We start from the raw sequence: 21,312 nt of genomic DNA, 5'->3' as shown, positions 1-21,312 counted from the left end.
GGCAGCTGATAAGACAGACTGAAGTTCAAATCCTGACTCTGCCACTTTCCTTTTTACCTTGGGCCTATCTCCTTGTCCTCGCAGTGGGGTTATGCAAGATTGCCACCGTGGTGCCTGACGATGGTAGGTCGCCAGTAAATACGTGTTGCTTCTCCTTTTAACCTCCACCCCCTTGGTGAATGTGAACACCTGTTTATTGGTAATAATGCTGTACCTTTCTTGTGTTCCAAGGATGTGCTTTTCGGGGAAGACAATGGCTTTGGTCTGACGAAGGATCCATGTTATTTGGCTGGCCCTGGATCCAGGTATGTGTGTGTGTTTACGACATCATCTGCCTATTGCTGCTAGAGTTAAATTACTTCTGTTCCTTTCTGTAAGACATCGAAACATTATGTTGCAATGTTGAATATTGTCATGCGCCTTTTAGATTGGTGTAGGCCACGGAGAGCTTTTTTTTATTTATTTATAAATGACTTTTCTCTAAGAATGATACTTGTTCAAAACAGGTTTTGAACATGTGCTGTTGAGGAAATGGTTGAATTCTAACAAGTTTGCCACCAGAATGATTACTAGAGATGCTCTTCTCGGCGTGTCCTGTGGCTTTCGCCCAGGGCCCCTCTGCGTGGCCGATCTCTCCCAGCTCTGTGTGCAGAGGATCGAGTCTGGTGACTGGAGTGCTGGGGCATGTCATCCACAGCTTCACAAAGCAAGACAAACTCACAGGAAGCATCTGAGGGGAAAAGTAAAGTTCAAAATCATAATTTTATGCACATGGAGATAAATAGTAGCAGGAAAGTCATTTTAAAAGTTTGCGGCCAGGCGCGGTGGCTCACACCTGTAATCCTAGCTCTCTGGGAGGCCGAGGCGGGCGGATTGTTTGAGCTCAGGAGTTCGAAACTAGCCTGAGCAAGAGCAAGACCCCATCTCTACTAAAAATAGAAAGAAATTAATTGGACAACTAAAAATATATAGAAAAAATTAGCCGGGCATGGTGGTGCATGCCTGTAGTCCCAGCTACTCGGGAGGCTGAGGCAGGAGGATCGCTTGAGCCCAGGAGTTTGAGGTTGCTGTGAGCTAGCATGACGCCACGGCACTCTAGCCAGGGCAACAGAGTGAGACTCTGTCTCAAAAAAAAAAAAAAGTTTGCTATCAAAATCATATCTCTTAAATGAAAAATGTAATGGACAATTTTTTAGAATTTAAATTTTTGAACTATTCACATGGGGCTTAATGAGTAGAAATTTCCGAAGAAAGTTACCCTTGAACCACATGCCGTGTATATTGCTTTAATGCCGCAGCAGAGAGCTATCTACCATAATCTGTTATGACTAATATTTCCCTGCTTTTTCAAGCCAGTTCCTTAATTTTTCTTATATTTCACTCAATCATTGTTTCTCTTTCTACATTCACCTTCTTAGTAACTCAATCTAATACTGTCACAGAGAAGCAGCCAACATGGTCAGGAAGTGGATATTAAGTTACCTGCTTTATAGCCAAGAGCAGCCTTCCATGGTTGTCTCTTGCTCCTGTAGCTGTGGTGAAAGGGAAGAAAGTATTCAAGGTGAGGCTGAGGACTTAGGTTAGTGCGGGTGCGTTAATTAAAAGCTAGAAACAAGGGAAAACTAACAACAAACTGAGCACTGCTAAGAGAATTGTTCTGAAGTTAGAGGTGGGACTAAACCACAAAAAAATCAAGTAACCCTATTGATAAATGGGCAAAGGACTTGAAAAGACATTTCTCCGAAGACGGTAGACAAATGGCCAACAAGCATATCAAAAGATGGTCAACATCACTAGTCATCAGAGAAATGCAGATCAAAACCACAATCAAATGTCACCTCACACCCCTTAGGATGGCTACTATCAAAAAAAAAAAAAAAACAACCAAAAACCCAGAAAATAACAGTGTTGGCAAGGAAGTAGTGAAATTGGAACCCTTGTGCACTGTTAGTGGGAATGTAAAATGGTGCAACTGTATGGAAAACAGCATGGAAGTTCCTCAAAATCTTAAAAACAGAACTACCATATGATCCAGCAACGCCACTTCTGAGAATATATCCAAAAGAGTCGAAAGCAGGGTCTTGAAGAGATACTTGCACACCGATGTTTATGGCAGCACGGAATGGCCAACAGGTAGAAACAACCCAGATGTCCACTGACAGCTGAATGGATAAACAAAATGTATATACATACAATGGAATATTATTCAGCCTTAAAAAGGAAGAAAACTGTCACGTGCTACAAGACATTATGCTAAGTGAGATAAGCCAGTCACAAAAAGACATATCCTGTAGGATTGCACTTGTATGAGGTACTTAGAGTACTGAAATCCACAGAGACAGAGAAATGGTGCCTACCGTGTGATGGGAGGAGGGGGAATGGGTATAGAGTTTCAGATTTGCAAGGTGTGAAGTTCTGGAGATCTGTTTCACAGCAATGTGAATGGACTTAACGCTACTGAAGTGTACAATTAAAAATGGTTAAGATAAAATTTTATGTGGCTTTTTTTTTTTTTTTTACAAGGTGAGACTAATTGCTCTCAAAATCCCTTTTTGAATATTAGGATTCCTGGATACTTATCAACAGACTGTGAGCTTCTCACATCCTATTATAAAAAGGACTTGAACAAGATCTTTTTTTATCCTAAACCTTATTTCTGAAAAACACAAAACAATCACCATGGAGAAGCATTCTCAACCGAACAAAGCATTTAACTCAAATACGATCTTCAAGAAATATACAACTTTAGTATGGTTCACATAAACTAGGATCAAACATAAACTAAAAACATCCTATCAAAGTTTATTGGGCTGGATCTTTAAAGGATAAGTGTTATTTTACTGTATGGTTTAGTGATGTTTTCCCCTTTTATTAAAAGCCTCAAGATGTAATAAATAAAGGCATCCGAGTCAATCATGAAAACATCAGATGCAGTTGCCTCCATGTCCAGTTAGAGGATGCTGAGTTTAAAAGTAGTTCCTGCCCCGCTTGTTGCTCTGACTTGGGTGGTGCAAATGCAACAGATGTAACCCAAACATTGTAACCCCATAAAACTTCTGAAAAAAAAGTAGTTCATGCCCTACACTCTGAAGAGCAGCTGAGCAGAAAAAATGTCGTTTGTGTGCGGGGGACATGAGAATGAATAAGGGAGGCAAGTGGGGAGCACCCCCAGAGAACCTTCTGCCTCCGGGGCTCTGATAGCCCCACCCTGGAAGCCTCCCAGAGGCGCAGCGGTGTGGAGACGCTCCTGGACAAGAAACAGGTCTGTGTGATGGGAGGGAGGGGCCGAACCTGAGAGAGGGGGCCCTTTGTTCAAGGCCCTGCATCTGTAATAAAGAAGAAAGGAAGGCGCGAGAAGAGCTAATTTGGTCCTTTGCCGCATGCTGCCCTGTGCTTGCCTGGCACTTAGGTGGGTTTGTGGCAGGCCCTGCACTGTTGCTCTGATGTGGGACTGAGTCCCAGCTCCCGCAGAGGAGTCAGGTCTGTGAAATGAGAAGTGCCATCTGCTCTCCAGAGTCCCTGACATGGCCAGTCAGGGAGCTACAAGTGACAGTGGGTTTGCTGGAGGGAGATGGTTCCGGCCTCCCGTCAACTCTTGCATGGCAGGCGGCGCCGCAGACTCCGTTTTCTTTGTTAGGTTCTCCTCTTTTCCCTTGGAACCAATAACCGAAGTATTGGGAATTGTTGGGTTATTTCCGTGGCGCCTAGAGGACGTTGTTTAAATCACCGTGTACCATTTTTGCTTATTATTGTCAATCTCTTTCTCCAGAAGTAGCTGCTTATTAGCTCCTCGGGTGAGACTCGCCCCTCCTTTTTATTTTTCAACTCATGAAATGAAAACACTGGGAGACTAAGAAAGTTGTAAATAAAACCTTCAAATTCAGCAGCCCCTGCAAATGCTTGCCAAGCAGACCTCCACGGTGCGGTCACACTGGGGGAGAAAGAATGAGGCAGTTCTTCTTTCCCGGAGCCTGGAGCTATTTCCCCGAAGTAGTCCTAAAAGGGGTGGGGAAACGGACTCCGGGTCTCCTTTTACATCCCGACGCCTGTCCTCGGAGCCGCGCGTGTGCCTGGAGTGTGCCGGCGGCGGCGGGCGGCGCGGGCGGGGTGAGAGGAGGAAGTGCTGCGACCCAGGCATTCCGTGGGACGTGTTCCCGCAGGAGCTACGCCTGTGCAGTGCTCTAACTCGGTTCTCTCTGTGAGCAGCGGGGGACGGCTCCTTCTTCCGCTAGCTGCTTTTGTCATCTGTGTCAAAACCGTGGGCTCGCCGCCTGCCGCTTCCTTCAGAGCCCTAACCCTCGTGTCTGTGTCCTGCTCCAGGTCGCTCAGTTGCTCAGAGAGAGGCAGAGACGAGACGCCGCTCCCCCACCGTCCCACCCCACGCTGGGCGGGTTCCTCGGCTCCTGATGAATGTCCTGGCACCCTGGACCCCCAGAGGCAAGCCAGCAGGACGCCCAGCTCCAGGCCGCCCTCGCAGGCCGCGGCGGATCGGGCCGCAAGGGACGGTCAGGCGGGGCGACAGCCTCTTCCGCCCTGCGCTCCTGCAGGGCCCCACGGAAGCGGCGCTCTCGCCCCCGCCCTGCGTCCCGGCGCGGGGGACCGCGAGGTCGGCAGCCCCGAGCGCGGGCCCGGCGCAGGAGCGAGCGGGAGGCCCCGGCCGCCGCAGCGGCCTCCCCCGCAGGCGAAGCGGGCCCCCGCGGCCGGGGAGGACGGCCTTCCTGCGGAGTCCGCGCCCGAGTCTGCAGACCCGACGCTCCGTAGGAAGCAGCAGAGACCCCCAAGTTCCTGCGGGGCTTGCGACCCCGACACGCCTCTCGGGGCTCCAGGGAGGATCTCCCTGCGGATCTCCGAGTCGGCCCTGCGGGACTCCCCGCCACCTCGGGGGGACGAGGACGACGACGAAGTGTTCGCGAAGGACTGGCGCCCCACAGCCACCCCCAGCCCCACGTCGGAAGCTCTTCCGCCACCCCCGCCGCCTCCACCGGGCCAGGAGCCCCCGGGAGATGGCTGGGCTCGCTGGGACGACGGCTTCCCTCCGCCCCCGGCCCCGGCGCTGCGGGAGGTGCCGCGTGCGGGGTGAGTGAGCGGCTCGGGCACCCCCGTCGGAGGGAAGGGGCTCCCCCCACCAGCAGGACTAGTAGGTCTCGCTTCTGCTGGCCCCAGAGAGCCCCGGTGCGGAGATTGTCATACAAGCTGAGCGCACGAAACTGCTCATTTACTCGTTTGCCCGGGGAGGTCGTTACACTAGTGCTCCGTGGGTACGGAGCAGTCCGGTAGCGACAGGAAAGCCGGAACCCAGGAGGCACGGTTCACTTCTCCGGACGCGATTGGTTCAAAGTGTCCAAATAAATCCCTCTTCCTTGTCCAAGTTCTGAGTCAGTTCAGAAAAAAGGCAAAAGAGGAAGGCATATAGAAGACAAAAATATCACTTTTATTACGGATAGAGCTGATATCGAAGAATATGGCTTTTATTTGAACGTAAGTATCGGGTCTCCTGATACTGAACCCCAAGTTAAACAGGTTTACCTGCCTGTCACAGGCCACACTAGACACACACACACACAGCCTCGAGGCAGCCTCACTCCCGGAGGCTGGGCTGTGAATGATCAGCTCCTCTTTCCAAAGTCACTCCCGGTTCATAGGAGTAAAGAGTAGACTGAAGGTCAGTAATGTTTAGGGGAAACCTCTTCTTGGAAGTCAGAAGAATGGGGAAGAAGCCTTTCCCAGCACACAGCCCCCAGGGCAAGTGATCTCACACAACACCAAAACACACTGTTGACACCACCTTCAGTGTGGCTTTCTCTAAACGCCAAAAGAGTGACTCACCACTACTGGCCTCTGTTCACCTAGACCTTTCAGAAACTCTGGGATTTAACAGCAGTCTTCACCGAAACTGAACTCCTATGGTTCCGTCTTCCTTAGGATATGACAACCTCCCTGGGACCAGCTACTGGGCTTGGGACGGCCCGTTAGAATGCTGCGGTTTAGGGGGTACTAACCTCAGAAGTGACCACCTCGCCCTACTCCTGCTGGGGGAAGCTTCTCCTCAGTCTTCCACCACCCTCCATTGTCACCCTTCTCTTGACTCTCTTCTCACCACTTTCTCTATGTTTTTGTATCCCCAGCAGCCCCAGCAAATTTTCCAAGGTGACAAATGCAAGGGAAAGGCATGTGCCTGCAGCCCATCTGGAAGGGAGTCAGATACTGGCTTCCAGACCCCAGACTTCTGTCAAGGGTTCAGAGGCCAGCGAGTCCAGCCCACCCTCCGTCGTGGGTGTTCAGCCTCAGCTTGCTGGGTCCCTTGGCAAGCAGCCGAGCCCAGGGCAGCCAGCTTCCGTCCAGACTCAAAACCTCAGCTATGATCCAGTTGGTGGAACTCAGGGTTTAGAAAAGAAAATCAGTTCTGATCCTCAGAAGAGTTCAGAAGATATCAGAACTGAGGCTCTGGCCAAGGAAATTGTCCACCAAGACAAATCTCTGGCAGACATTTTGGATCCAGACTCCAGAATGAAGACAACCATGGACCTGATGGAAGGTTTGTTTCCCCGAGATGGTAACTTGCTGAAGGAGAACAGCACAAAGAGGAAGGCCATGCAGAGAACTGTCAGCTTCCCAGGGTGTGAAGGCAAGAGGTGAGTCCCTGGCAGTGTCCCCAGAGAGACTTACAGTTTAGCTCCTTCCATGGGACGATGACCAATGTAGGCTGATAGTTCCTTAAAGGGCTACTATGGGAAAGATGGAGAGTGGTTTTTATTTCCTTTTTCATTTTCAGTGAAAACTATGTGGATTGACAGGCTAGGACTGAGCAGTTAGTGGCTTCCAGACTAAATAGAAACAGAGAACATTTCATCCTAATTTGGGCTTGCATGTTAGAAATTTCCAACTGATCCCACCTAAATCACTCACAGGAACACCATGTTTTGTTTTGGTGGAGGAGAGAGGGAAAGAGCTGTGTAGTACTAACAAGCTATTTGTTATGCTGTCGGAACTCTCCTAATTCATCATGGTGCCTGTCCCCTTCTTTTTCCGATTTGGAAAACAGACAAATTGAGGTGAGGTGGCTTACCCAGGGTCACATGTTTGTCAAACACTGAGCACCTGCCATATATGTGGCAATCCACCAGGTGCCACGGGGCCCCACAGATGCGCTGCTTTGGGTGTGCCAGTCAGTTTACGTGAGTGGTTGTACCGCGCTCGTTACGTTCTCTGACCACTTGCTGTAGAAAGACCAAAGCAATTTAGAAATGCATTCTTAGAAAAGGATTTCCTAGCATTACCGTCGAGGATGTATGTTCTTAGTTGATTTAGAAGTGAAATGGGCCAGGCGCAGTGACTCCCGCCTATAATCCCAGTACTCTGGGAGGCCGAGGCGGGAGGATCACTTGAGGTCAGTTGTTCTAGACCTGCCTGGGCAAGAGTGAGATCCCATCTCTACGAAAAATAGAAAAATTAGCCGGGTGTGATTGTACGCACCTACAGTCCCAGTTCTTTGGGAGGCTGAGCCAGGAGGATCTCTTGAACCCAGGAGTTTGAGGTTCTGGTGAGATTTGATGACACTGCACTCTAGCCGGGGTGACAGAGCGAGACTCCATCTCAAAAAGAAAAAAAAAAAGCGCAATGGTCACATAGCTTTTGTGGCAGAGACCTTCCTGAGGACTTCAAAAGGGGGGCATGTGCCATCTCCTGGTGAAAATAAGCATTGACCTGGTGTGTGTCAGACTGTCGGCCAGCAGCCATTGTAAGGGTTAGATGCCCAGCAAGCCCATTTGTGATGCAATGGATGTATCTGAAAACCGAAACAAAACAACATATATCAGATCTTTTTCATATTTTTTAATTTGCTGGATTAAATGTAGTTACGTTGTTTAGAGGGACGGACAGTCATCAAGCAGGAAACTAGAAACAATTTTTTGTGGTTATTTATTCCATAGTAAAATGACGGGCTAAATATTAAACGGTATCACGCAACCAAACAGTTAATTCCTCTCCAAGAGAATCAACTTACTCTCAGAGAGTCATGTATTCAGTGGGTAGCATCTGAACTACAGTCCGCAATGCAGCTTGATTACAGTAAAACAGAGAACGCTGGATACCAAGTTTCTCAATTCCTAGTTTTTTATCCAGTCTTGAAACCCCCCATCGTTTAATCAATGAGTAGATTTTACATCTTGTGCTCACTGTGGACCAGCAAACTCTAGGTTTCCCAGGCTTATGTGGTGTATCAGCCTTACTCGAGAAGGAAAATTGGTAAGTGTCCAAGCAACAATATAGTAGGCATCAGAAAGATTATGGGTAACCAAGGAAGTGTAGCAAATAATTAACCTAAAACCTGAGATTTGTGCAGCACCTTGAAAATGCTTTCACGCTGATTGAGTTGTGGCTATGCATTGCCTTTCTGTGAAATAAACATGAGAATGATACTGACTCTATATCACAAAAGGAAAACTACTCAGGGAGGTTACATGTCTCACGCAGAGTCGGCTGGAAGGCCATGGCCACGACCCCAGTACTGCCTTTGGTGGCTTTCTATCCCATGCTTGCCTGGCTTCAGGAGCCGGAACATAATAATCACTCGTTAGTAAATATTTAGTAATTCATACTGACTTCTGAGAAAGAAATGAAGTAGAATTTTACGCATTTCTGAGTGGACAGACGTCTGCAATGAAACGAAGCTTCTGATCAGTGACGTGTGTGGTGTACTTTGTGCTTTCTGTGGTCCAGGAGTGGGGACAAGGAGGCAGTGGGCATGCTGGTCACCTGCCCTGCCTACTACAGCGTGTCTGCTCCCAAGGCCGAACTTTTGAACAAGATCAAAGAGATGCCTGCAGAAGCGAATGAGGAAGAGGAGCAGGCAGATGTCAACGAAAAGAAGGTAAATAAAGAAAGGGGTGCCCTTGTCTGCTCTCCCCAGAGAGACGGTCAAGGCCCTTGTGACCAGCGGGGTTACCAGCCCCATAAGGCAAGAGGGGAAGGGACCTGTTGCATCACCAAAGCCTGCCCAAACCACGATTAGGCTCTGGACTTTCACGGCCCTTTAACCAGCTTCCTCACAGCTCTCTTGTGAGCAGACAGGGCAGGTAAGCTACTGTTGTCTCTACTTCCACAGATGACAAAAGTGGAGCCTGGAGGGATTAAGTTACTTCCTGAAAGTCTCATAGCTGGGATTAGAACCCAAGTCCCAGCCTCTGCGTCCAGCACTGGCCCTGTTCTTAGCACGCGATCGGCCGGTGCCAGCGGTCTGCGTGATTTCTATTTCAAGTTTCATGGTCAGCAGGAAAACTAGAAAATCTAAGCACTTTGTTTAGGGAAAGAGGCCAACTGTCAAATGACACTTTTGAGAAAAGGTAACGTTAACCTTTATGTATTCCACAGCTCTCTTTGCAGTACTTCAATGAATAGCTTGAAAGAGAGGTATTGGAATTCAGTTGTTAGCATTTAATACTCCTACAGAAATTTCAAATGTTAGACATTTTTAAAACGACCCATGCTGCTGCTGCCACCGCCGCTGCCTTCCCACATACCATGGAGCGCTAGGCCAGGCTGTGTCTGCAGGGAAAGTTCTCACCATTCCGCTTTCCCCACAGCCCTGGGGGCGCTGCTTCTGCTGTGTCCAGGCTCCCCATGCTCCTTGCTTCTTGCTGAGCCTGGAATGTAAGCGGTTTTCAGTGGCACTCACTCGAGGAGAAACTTTCTGATGTGATTCTAGTTCATTTATTCCGTAGTGTGTGTCCCAAGCCCCTCTATTTTATTCTCTGTGTGTCCCAAGCCTTCTTGCTTGTCTGCTGGGATGAAACCACAGGATAGAGACCCTAGGAGCAGGGAGCAATGGACAGGAGGGATTCTAGAAGCACCTCGTTGGTGGTGCTCTGTGCTCCTGCTCTGTGGGCTCACAGGCAACATGCTGATGCAGCCACTGTGGGCACCCCCCCATATACCTACCTCAGCCATGCTGAGTGCCCCGTGTCATGGGTCCTCCAAATGGAAATAAGACCACTTTGCTCCTGGTCCGTCTATGTTTATCCCAAAGAGAGAGCTATGTATACACCATTACATGGGCCAGGTTGCCATGGCATCCGGGCACTTTGTAGAGTTTTTGTTGTTTTGGTTTCTGCCGTAGACTGCTTTACAGTGGCAGTGTGGCAAATCGCTCGTTGCTTTCTCCTCCCCATCTTATTTTTTAACTGCTGTTCCACCATTTCATTATCACCCTTTCACTCTGAGCATTATGTGGCAAAAAGTATTTTTAGACTGAGAATATGAAGGAATATCATGGGAAATAACACCAGGTACGTCTGTTACATTCCAGGTGGGCTGTGTTTTTTACACAGGGCTGTATTGTCTTTATTTGCACAAAACTCCTCTGACGCCTGTATTGCCACATCTTATGCTGAAGTGACGTTAAGGGCTGGGGCCACACAGTTGACAGATGGTAACGTCAGAATTTAAGTCTGTCTGACCCGAGAGCCTGCTAAAAATTGCTTCTAAGTCAGCTGCTTCTAAGCTTTGCGGCCCTGGGAACTGAGTAGAAACAGAGATTCTCTGGGTCTGACTAACCAGAGCTAGAGTTTGAAATCAAAACCAATTTTAAAATAAAAGTATGAGGACAACCTCGTCAGTGATTTGAGGACTGAGGAGGCTCGAGTCTTTTGCGGTGCCTTTCTACGGAGTGACAGGCTCCAGAGGACAGCGCCCACTCGCGGGCAGGGTGAATGGGGCTCTAGGGAGAGGACATCTCCCCATGGACACAGCCCAGGCCTGACACTCCGCACGTGCTCGATAAACATTTGTTGAATGGAATTGTAAAGTACAAAACTCCCAGTTGGATTTTATCATCTAACTGATGAAAAATAGCAAGAGCGCCACTGTGGAAGGGCCACAGGATTAGGGGCTACAGCCATTCTATCCTGAGAGCACCTATCGCAGAAGCTAGGCAGGGCTGGGCATGGCTAGGACTTGAATGGCAGGTCGTGGGATGAGAACTCAGGAAAAAAAAACTGGGCTCGAATAAAGTGAAGCAAGTAGGTTGAATTTTTCTTGACCCTCAGTTTTCCTTACAGAATGAAAGTGATGATCCCTCACTGGGTGGTCGTTGGGTCAAATTAACTAAGGTATGTTAATATGCTTTTTAAGCTGTAAGGTGTAAGACAGCATGACTGTCACATCTTGTTCTTACTAGGGAAGTGTTTAAGGTGATGTCATATAAATATGCCAATGTTGGTGGCATCTGGTATCTTCCACGTTAAGATGTTTAGTAAGAAGGTTCCTTGTAGGCAGCTCTCTGTTTTTCTAAATCAGTCTTAGGAGGAAAAGCAATGCACAGTTGCTTCCCTCTCCACCCTGGAACGCGTTGCCCACAGCCCCAGAAGGAATGCCCATTGCCCTCTGGGCTTGTCTGGCTCTTCCTGGAGGCAGAAAGGTGAGAACAGGGTACGTAGTTAATGAGAGCCTCAGCAGCTGCTCAGAATTTCCTCTGGTTCCTGCTCCCTTAGGTTCTTTCTTCCAGGGCTGCACATGGCCTGGGGGTTGAAGTCACCTTGTGAGTGTAAGATGTTGGGCTCCTAAACAGAACTCTCTTTCTTGGTTCCAGCCACTCTGCTCTGCCTTGGGAAATGCAGACACGGATAAGACGGTGTCTGCTCTCCTGCAGCTTTTGGACTGGCGAGGGAGAGGGATTATTGTAGTACAAGGTTGTGGATCTTCTGACAGATGGAATGAGCTAGGGGAGCCCAGGGGACCAGCGCCCAACCCAAGAGGGCAGAGTCAGGGACGGCTTCTTGGAGGAGTGAAAACTGAGCTCAGTGCTGAAGAATGTGTCGGGGTGAGTCAGGACAGGAGAAAAGGGAGCATTCAAGAGAAAAGGGAAAAAGCATGGGGGGAAAACCCAGAGATATGAAAAAGCAGAGAGAATGTGTGGTTAGTGAAGAAAGATACTTCAAGGGGTTTGATATCTAAATAAAAAGTTGCCAAATTTAGACAATACCAAAGGCAGGCCATGAAGGGTAGGAGATGAGGCTGGAATCATTCTTTGATTATGACGTGTATGGGCCTGGTTTTCTTTGAGTTTGTCCTATGAACAGGGCCAGAAGGTCATGAGGTCACATAACTTTGGGTGAAATGGTGAAGTTTGGGTTTGACCACTTGGCAGTGGAGAACCCTTTGGGATTTTTCCGTTAATGAACTGCTGGTTACACTTACGTAACAGAGTTTCAATAGCGTCATATTTACATATCTGATTTGGAAACAAAAAACGGTGAGCTTTAAATAATAACGAAAGCATCTGTTAAAATACTCAGCATAAGGTTGAAAATGTAATTTTCTTCCTGATGTACAAGCTTTTCTAATGATGGTTAAAATATGATGCTTGGTCAATATTCATTCCCTAAGATTGTTCCAAGGCAGAATATAGCCTTCTACCAACTTTTGCAAAGTAATAATTTGTTACCTAATATTTAAAGTTATTAATAACTCAGGATGTATTTCTAGGCATGAAACTCAGTCAATGGAAACTAGAGTTTTGGTTTTTAATAAGTATTTTAAAATTTGAAAATAGCGTTTAAATTAGTTCTACTTTGATATATTTTCCATTTATCCTACATGATAAATAATATTGCAAGTAGGTATTACTAAAATATGAAACGCTTTCATTGTCTAAACTTCTGACATACATAGAAACTAAAGACAATGTAACGATTACAGCGCCCATTCTTTGGCTGAATCCTGCCATATCTATTAAGGAAAATTCTACTTAAACATATCACATGATTCCCTAATCTGCAGGCCAAAAGACTTTGGCTTCAGAGACTTAGAGAAATGGTTCAAAAGACAAAAAGAATCTGTTGTTCCTCAGAATTGCCTTTCTCCAAGAGATCCCGTGGGAGCCCTCTGGTTCTGCTGCCCCCGCTGTTGCTCCTCCTTCATTCCTGAAGTTCCAGGCCTCCCTCTGGTTTTGCTTCCTCTCTGCCTGGAAATGTCCTTTAGTATTTCTTTTAGAATAGGTCTGCTGGTGACTGATTCTTTCAGTTTTCTTCATCTAAGAATGTATTTCCATTAGATATGAAATTCTGGGTTGACTGTTCTTTTCTTTCAGTACTCGAAAACTTTCTTCTTGCTTCCATGGTTTCTGATGAAAAATGCAGTCATTTAAATATTCGTTCCTCCATTGTGTAGTGTGTTTTTCTTCCCTGGCTGCCCTCTTTAATTTTCAGCGTTTTGATTATGATATGTATGGGCCTGGTTTTCTTTGAGTTTATCCTATTTGGGGTTTGCTGACCATTCTTGATTCTGTAAACCTATGTCTGACATCAAATTCTGGACGTTTTCAGCCATCGTGTCTTCAAATTTTTTGCACGCATTGATCTCTCTCCTCAGGACTCCAGTGAGAATATCAGACCTGTTCATGTTGTGCCACAAGTCCCTGAAGTTCTGTTCGTTTTTTTAAAAAATCTGTTTCCTTTCAGTTCTACAGATTGGATGATTTCTACTGGTCTGTCTTCTAGTTCATTGATTTTCCCATCTCCATCCTGCCAGTGATTTTTTTTTTAATTTAAAATATCATAGTTTTCAGTTCTAAAATTTCATGGCTGTCTTTTCATTTCAAAAGTGTTTACTTTTATCATGGAACATGGTTATAAAAGCTGGTTTAAAGACTTTGGGTTATCTCAGTGTTAGCACCTGTTGATTGATTCGCCTTTTCTCCTGAGAATTGGTCATCATTTTACTGGTTCTTTGTATAGTGGGTAATTTTGTATTCTGAACATTTCGAATATTATGTTGCGAGACTCTGGGTCCTGTTAAAATCCTCTAAAGAATGTTGATGATGCTTTTGTTTTAGCAGGCAGGCAGCCTAGTCGGGGTCAGACCGCAAGTTCCGTGTCACCCTCGCATGACGGTTCCAATGTCAATTCCACGTTCAGAGACTTCGCCGTGTTGTGCCAGTCTGTCCCGTGTCTGCCCTTTCAGGGTCGGTCTGCACACATGTGCGGCTTGAAGGGGAGCCTGTGACTTGGGTCAGTTCGTGCACAGAATCAGGGCGTCTTTCCCAGCGCCATCCTGTCCACTGTTGTCCCCACGCTCCCAGGGACCCCTTCTCCTCGTGCTCCGGCTAGACAGACAGGTTCTCGTGGTGTTAGAGCAGCCCGTGTGACCAGGACCACCCTCACTGGAAAGAGGGAAAAAGTAATGGGGTTTCCTTTCCCTCGGTGCTCTGACCGGAAGGAAGGGTTTTCTCTTGGGGTTTCGGGTGCCTGTGCCACACTGCAGTGCAGCTCCTGGGGGCACAGAGCAGGCCTCCCACCCCTGCAGCTCAGAGGCCCCCGCGTCCTCGGGTTTTAAGGGCAGGGCTCTCTCCCTGCGAGCAGCTCTGCACCGGGGCATCTTCAGGTCAGAGGTAGAACGTAAAAGAGGGGAGAAAAAACAGGAAATCTAACCCCCATCATGGGTTGCACTTCAGGGATGACTGCCCTCCCCCGTCCCTGCTGTGGTTGACTTTCCAGAGAGCTCTTCAGAACCAGGGGTTCAGTTGTAGCAAGTGGGGGAGAGGAACAGGGGGCTGGTGCCCCCCAGGGCTTATCAGGAGGCAGAGTCCTGGCAGATTTGCATTTTAGAGAAGTCACTCTGGCAGGAGGGTCCTTGGCGGGGCGGGTCGCACAGCCATCCAGGACAGTGAGGAGGGGGTGTCAGGGCAGGGCAGTGAAAGAGCAGTTAATCAAATGAAGACATGAAATGGGAGAACCTCCCGAGAGATGAGACGTAGCAGGTGGAAGAGAGGCAGAGTGAGGGCTGCCTCCCGGGCTCCAGGCCCAGGTGATGCCACAACTCAAACAAGGAAAACAGGGAGACCAAGCTGGGGAGGGGAGGTGATGAGTTCAGTTGAATTTGGAGAGATTTAATATTGTTTCTGGTGTGTTATCAAACATCCCTGATAACTGGAACCAAGAGACCATGCTACGTAGATAGGACGACTTTCTGGTCACAAGCCTTCCCAACAGGAAACCATAAAGAACCACTCTTGACAGAGAACGTGCCAGAGAATATTTGAAATAGCAGCCAGGTCCCCATGATCTTTCTGTGATCGGGTCATGCAGCCAGGGGTGGAGGTTTGATGCAGTGGCTGTACTCTCTCGGGAGAAATGTAGCTAAGGGACCCGGTGACGTGCTGCTGCTGCCGGGATCCTCCCGTGTAAGAGCAAACAAAGGAACAACCAAGCCTGCGCGGTGGAGACGGCTTTCTCTAGCCCTGGTTTTTACCAGCAGAAGCCTGACTTCCACTGCATTCCTAAACCCCAGCCTTGCCCAGTGGTCCTGCGTGACTCTGGTTTGAGATAAAGACAGACAACGGAGGCCAGCACCGTCCGCACAAGTTCTCTGTGCAGACAGCAACGCAGTCTTGTGGGCGGGGTCGGGGAGAAGTTGGGTGTTCCCCTTAGAGGGGTCTCCTTAAAATGAGTGGGTGTGTACCTCACATTGTCCTCTAATCACGTGATAGCACACACAGCCTCCTGTTTTCCAAAGTGCGTGCACCAGCCTGTTTCATTTGAGCCTCATAACATTCTTATGAGCTATTTTAATGTAGTGATTTAAAATCTGAACCCTGAAGCCAGATGATCTACTTTGAAGCCTGGCTCTGCCACTTACGAACTGTATGGGCTGGGGCAAGTTAAATAACCTCATCTGCCTCACTTTCTTCATCAGTAAAATGGTAATGATACCGATCTCACTGGGTTATTACAAGTAGTAACTGAACAGTGAAACATTTAACTAGTGCCTGGCACAGAGAAGGAGCTCGATAATTAGACATTATTATTAGTTTTAGGCAGGCATTATTATCCTCTTGCTTTGATTAACCAAGACACAGAAGGTCCAGAGTCTTGCCTGATGGTGAATTTCCCATCAGTCTCCTGACTCTGCTTCAGTGCTCAGCCTGCTGCAGCGAGGAAGGGCCCAGCTCAGGGTTTTCTGCACACAGGTGGTGCGGTGCGGGGGAGGGGCTGCACAGCTATGTTTACAGAAAGAACCCTTATAAATGGCATCTCTGTGCAGGGCGAGTTAACAGTTTATGCCAGATGAGAAGTTAAGTGGATAAATGTCAATGATTTTTACAAATTAAGAAGCTCCTGAGAGACTAGTGTTATTTAAAAAACAAAAAAATCCCACACCTCTTCTTCTTCCCCCAGTGAATTCTGCTGGTAGGAATTGGTAGGAGTTTTTTTTGTTGTTGTTGTTGTTTTTTTTTAAGAGACTTGCCTGTCAAATAAATGGCTATTTAGTACAGCCAGGTTTCCTTCGTTGCCTTCAGTTACTCAAATACCTTTTTTTAAGGGCTTGGTAGAGTAAAAAAAAAATTCCAGGTGCCATCCAAATAAGTCACATTCAGCTGAGAGTGACTGACGTGACCGCTCAGTAATACTTACCTTAGCACCGGTGGCTGAGCTCTGAGATATCCCATCATAGCCCAGCAAACAGCTCTCAGAAATGAGAATGTGGCTTACGCCTGTCATCCCAGCACTTTGGGAGGCTGAGGTGGGAGGATTGCTTGAAGCCAGGAGTTCAAGACCAACTAGGGCAACATAGCAAGACCCTATCTCTACAAAAAATAGAAAAATTAGCCTGGTGTGGTGGCACACGCCCCATAGTCCAGGCTGCTTGGGAGGCTGAGATGAAGGATCACTTGAGCCCAGGAGTTTGAGGTCGCAGTGAGCTATGATGATGCCACTGCACTCTAGCCCAGGCAACAGACCAAGACCCTGTCTCTCACACAGAACAAAAAAAATGAAAATGCCTCAAAACGTATATTGGTTCCTCCTACAGAAGCCTCCCTGTATCAGTCCTAGACATTTTCATCTCATTCTGTTACACCAAGCTCCTGTGACAGACACACTGGCGTTGATGTCTCTGGGAAGGAAAGACGGGATGAGACTGAGCCTGGTTCCCGGCTGCCGTGCAGCTGTGTCAAGCTCTTTTGAGCCCCTGAACTGCACTCAGAGCTGCCCCGAGTCCTGCCGATGTCCTCAAGGAGCTGAGTTCTCCCCTCTCCCGCCACTCAGCCCACTGCAAGGACAGACTACTATCCTTGCAAATTGATAAGCATCACACGTGTCCCTTAAGGTACCAGCCATTGAGAGCCATGAGGATTTCTTAAAAACATCGATTATTAATAAAAGTGCCTTTAGTGCCTTCTAGAAATGACACACAGTAGTTTCAAAATAAATCATATGGGAATAAAGAAAAACATGAGGCTGTTACATCTTCTTTCCACTAGTTGGTCTGTAAGTAGTATTTTCTAGATAATATACTTCTCAAGACACAAGGTTGAAATGGATGCCAAAAATTTGAATTAGCCAAAGGCCTTTTCCTGAGATTGGAGGGGTAAGAATGTTTTGTTTTCTGTAAGAAAGTATCATCCAGTAACATCTAGAAATGCACCCCTACAAGCTTAAAAACCCCTGGGCTGACTTCACGTAGATGTTAGTCTCTCTCATTATCTAGCTGAAAAACAGAAATAATGACTTTTGGCTTGTCTTACCTGGTCCAACAAGAATGTTGGGAAACAGCAGCATGCAGCGTTTATTTTTCCTTCTGCTTTCCATTCCAGTGTCCTTGCTATTCTTTTCACATGAACCGATATCACAATAAAGATCACATTCTGCTAGGTGTTTTGCTGGAGGTACCAGCATGTCATCTTGCAGGCAAATACCATAGCTGCCAGCCAGAATTGCTTGTTTGGGAAACAATGGAGTTTTCCAGAAGATAAGGAAAATTAAATAATTAACATTAAACAATATTCTCTCACACTGCATTTTTCTGGGCTCATATGCTTATACACTGTACATTTTTTCCCACTACTACAATTGTCTTTTGCGTTGACTTAGTCTAAACAACTTGAGGAAAGCCAAAGATCATACCGCATGATGAGATGTCAACGTTTTAGCCACCCAGGCTCTGGGACTAGGCATATTGAGACAAAAAAACGTCAGCATTAAAGCCAGAGCTGGTCATTGCAAGGACATTACGAACCTAACACTGAAGTTCCTCTGATGGTCCAGCTCCAAATGAGCAGATGATGAAGAAATAAATATTTCACTATGTCATTGTGATTTTATTCGTGACGGACCTTCACTGTTGCCAATGTTGAAGAAATAGTACAAAAAGTTGTCAGTACCCTTTAATTCTGTGAGTCAAAAATATTTATATTTTCCCTGGATTTTTTTCCTTTTTTAAAGGTATCCTCCAACAACAAGGTTGTGACCTTTATTTTTAACCACACTTCCAGTTGAAGCCACCCAACTTGGTGTGTATGTAGACACACACAATTTTTGAACTGGAACCTTCTCTCTTGGTAAAGAAATAGGTTTCAACCAACAAAGATTATGTCCTTTTTCCACTTGGCTACTTTAGGCTAAGAGAAAAATGAAAGGCTAATTGTAAAAACCATAGAGTTCAGTTTCTCCTGTGCAAAAGGAGATACTTAACATGAATGAAGTCAGATTTGAAGCCACTAAGACATTTACTTCATTCTGCAGTTAAATATATTGGATGTTTGTGTAACCCTGTTTTATAGGTACAGAAATTTGTGATTAAGCTGTCAAATGGCACAGCCGATGGCTGGAGACAGTGAGGTGAGGCAGAAAGAACGAGGGCCTGACTTTCTGGTAAAGGTCTCGGCGTCAGTATTCCTGGCCGCGCGAGGGGCCCCTGGCGTCAGACCGGCCCGAGTTCGAGGCAGCCCTCCCGCGGGTGCCCCTGCCTTAGGCCCCTCGCCTCGCAGAGCCCTCGTTGCCCGCTCGCTGCGTGCGCGTGAGAGCGGATCTGTGGCTCGACTGCGGGGAGGTCAGGACGCGGGAACCACCGTGGGGCTTCTCCGCAGTGTGCGGCGCACGTCGCTGCTCCATGCATGGCAGCTGCGATCAGTAGTCGCGTCAGCTCTGAGACCCTGGGCGAGTCTCTTAATTCCTGTGACTCTTGACTTCTCCATTTATGAAACAAGAATGATGCTCAGCCTGGCTGCCTGCTTACCCACGGTATTGTGAGGCTCAAACGAGAGCCCATCTTGAAAAGACTTTTCAAAGTCAGCAGAAAGCTGCACACAGTGGGAAAACAGTGAGAGGTGGCGTGTGATCATGAGGACTGAGCAGGGTCGGGGAGGGACAGCATTTCGGGCCTAACGCTGGGGGCAGTCCCTGTGCAATAAGGGAGGGTCGAGCTGATCTTAAGGCAAGACAGACGTGGCGGGGGCGCGAGCCCTCCTGCCGTTGGCAGCCGCAGGCTGATCTTCGCCGTCTCTCCTGTCTTCGCAGGCCGAGCTCATCGGAAGCCTCACCCACAAGCTCGAGACCCTCCAGGAAGCAAAGGGGAGTCTGCTCGTGGACATCAAGCTCAATAATGCCCTGGGAGAAGAGGTGGAGGCTTTGATCCGTGAGCTGTGCAAGCCCAACGAGTTCGACAAGTACAGGATGTTCGTGGGGGACCTGGACAAGGTGGTAAACCTGCTGCTGTCCCTCTCAGGGCGCCTGGCCCGCGTCGAGAACGTCCTTAGCAGCCTGGGTGACGATGCCAGCAGTGAAGAAAGGGTAGGTGGCCTCGCAGTGCAGCTGGGCAGGTCCTCCCTCTGAGCTGCGAACACAGACGCAGCTCTTCTCTCGAGAAGACCTGGGGCAGTCTTGTCCCAGAGATTTGAAAGGGTCTCTTTGGGGCAAGGAGAGAGTGTAACGTATAGATAACCAGGAAACGGAGGAGAAGGTGCTGACGCTCAAGGCTCAGGGAATACTTGGGAAATAAGAACACAGGTGCCAGAGTTTCTTCCCTCCCAATTGTCTTCCTCTTCTTTCCCAAAAAAACAAAAGCAGGATGGGTGTTAACATTAAACAGAGAAAGGGACAACCCAACTGTTGGATCAGGAAGGGGCAGGACAGGAGCTCAAGGCTAGGGGCATCTGCGTGTGATCCCCGCGCCCAGCCCTGCGCTGGCTCCCTTGCTCCCTTGCTCCCCTGCTGGAAGGAAGAGGACACGCAGCACAGGGCGGTCACGTGGGGCACGCCTTGCCCGGTGCTTCCTGCGTAGGCTCTGCGGGCTCGCACGCGTGGTGCAGAGTCTCAGCGAATCCTCACAGCAGGCCGGTCAGTGTGCACCAGAGCCCGGAGCCCGGCTCGTAATCCCTGCGTAGCTGCAGAGCATTCTCCTCCACGCAGCAAACGTCGGCTGGGTGTCTGCAGCGCCACTCAGCGGATACGTTCGTGAGCAAAGCCGACAGATCCCTGCCCTTGTGGCATTAACTTACCAAGGGAATTCAGACGATAAACAGTGGATATAACTATATATGCTCTAGAACAGGGGTCCCCAGCCGATGGCGAGTTGTATAATTACTTCGTTATATATTACAACGTAATAATAATAGAAATTGCACAATGAATAATGCGCTTGAATCATCCCGAAACCATCCCCACCCCCGTCCATGGAAGAATTGTCTTCCATGAAAACGGTCCCTGGTGCCAAAAACGTTGGAGACCGCTGCTCTGGAAGATAAGTACTCTGGCCATGCAGGGGCTCCTCCGCTTTCTGGATCCTTCTATGTGTAGCTATCCACATCTTTCTCTTTTATTGCTGTCATGGGTTTTCCAGTAATTTCTCCTAATATATTGCATGAAAAGGAAAGGTGTCTTTTTTCAAATAGGTTTTAAAAGGATTTTAAAAAGTCCAGGTCATAAGCATTTAGGAACGTGCCTCTAAGCACTCAAGAACTGTCCGCAGCTCTAACCTCAGTGAGCGTCCGTCTCACGTGAGTGTGCTGAGCCTTCGCTTCCTCATCTAGAAATTGTCCGGTAAGTCCTAGCTCAAAAGTGCCATCCTTTCCTCATCCTCCTGCCTGACAAACAGCCGATGAGAACCCATCAGGTGTCAGGTGCTGTGTGTGCTAGGAGTCCCCCCTCAAGGGACTGGCAGCATCTCGGGGGAGGCAGCATGGAAGGAGCAGCCGTACGCGACAGCGCGGCCAGCAGACCCAGCCACAGACGCTCCTCGGGTCGGCGCGTGGGTCAGGAAAGACTTCACACGGCTCCTAAGTAGAGTTTAGAAGAATTTCTTAATTCTAAGTGGACTAAGAGGGGAAGGGTCTCAGCATTTAGAAGGAATATCATGGACAAAAAGAGGACGTGTTTAAGAATGATTTGCAGGCCGGGCGCGGTGGCTCACGCCTGTAATCCTAGCACTCTGGGAGGCCAAGGCCGGTGAATTGTTTGAGCTCAGGAGTTCGAGACCAGCCTGAGCAAGAGCGAGACCCCATCTCTACTAAAAATAGAAAGAAATTAGCTGGACAACTAA

The 21,312-nt window shown here is 48.0% G+C and overlaps 1 protein-coding gene across 1 annotated transcript in view; it reads left to right on the top strand.

The window, feature by feature from the left end:
* Positions 1 to 21,312, top strand: part of SHROOM3 (shroom family member 3) — a 65,462-nt gene that overhangs the window by 40,274 nt on the left and 3,876 nt on the right. Inside the window, exons 4-9 of the mRNA XM_012650968.1 lie at positions 232 to 305; positions 4,321 to 4,591; positions 4,664 to 5,076; positions 6,126 to 6,632; positions 8,722 to 8,872; positions 19,293 to 19,565. Of these exons, the coding sequence (XP_012506422.1) occupies positions 232 to 305; positions 4,321 to 4,591; positions 4,664 to 5,076; positions 6,126 to 6,632; positions 8,722 to 8,872; positions 19,293 to 19,565 (1,689 nt within the window). The remainder of the gene's footprint in view (positions 1 to 231; positions 306 to 4,320; positions 4,592 to 4,663; positions 5,077 to 6,125; positions 6,633 to 8,721; positions 8,873 to 19,292; positions 19,566 to 21,312) is intronic.

Source organism: Propithecus coquereli, unplaced genomic scaffold, assembly GCF_000956105.1.
Source record: "Propithecus coquereli isolate 6110/MARCELLA unplaced genomic scaffold, Pcoq_1.0 Scaffold343, whole genome shotgun sequence".
Taxonomy (NCBI): domain Eukaryota; kingdom Metazoa; phylum Chordata; class Mammalia; order Primates; family Indriidae; genus Propithecus; species Propithecus coquereli.
This window is presented reverse-complemented; position numbering and strand designations above follow the sequence as displayed.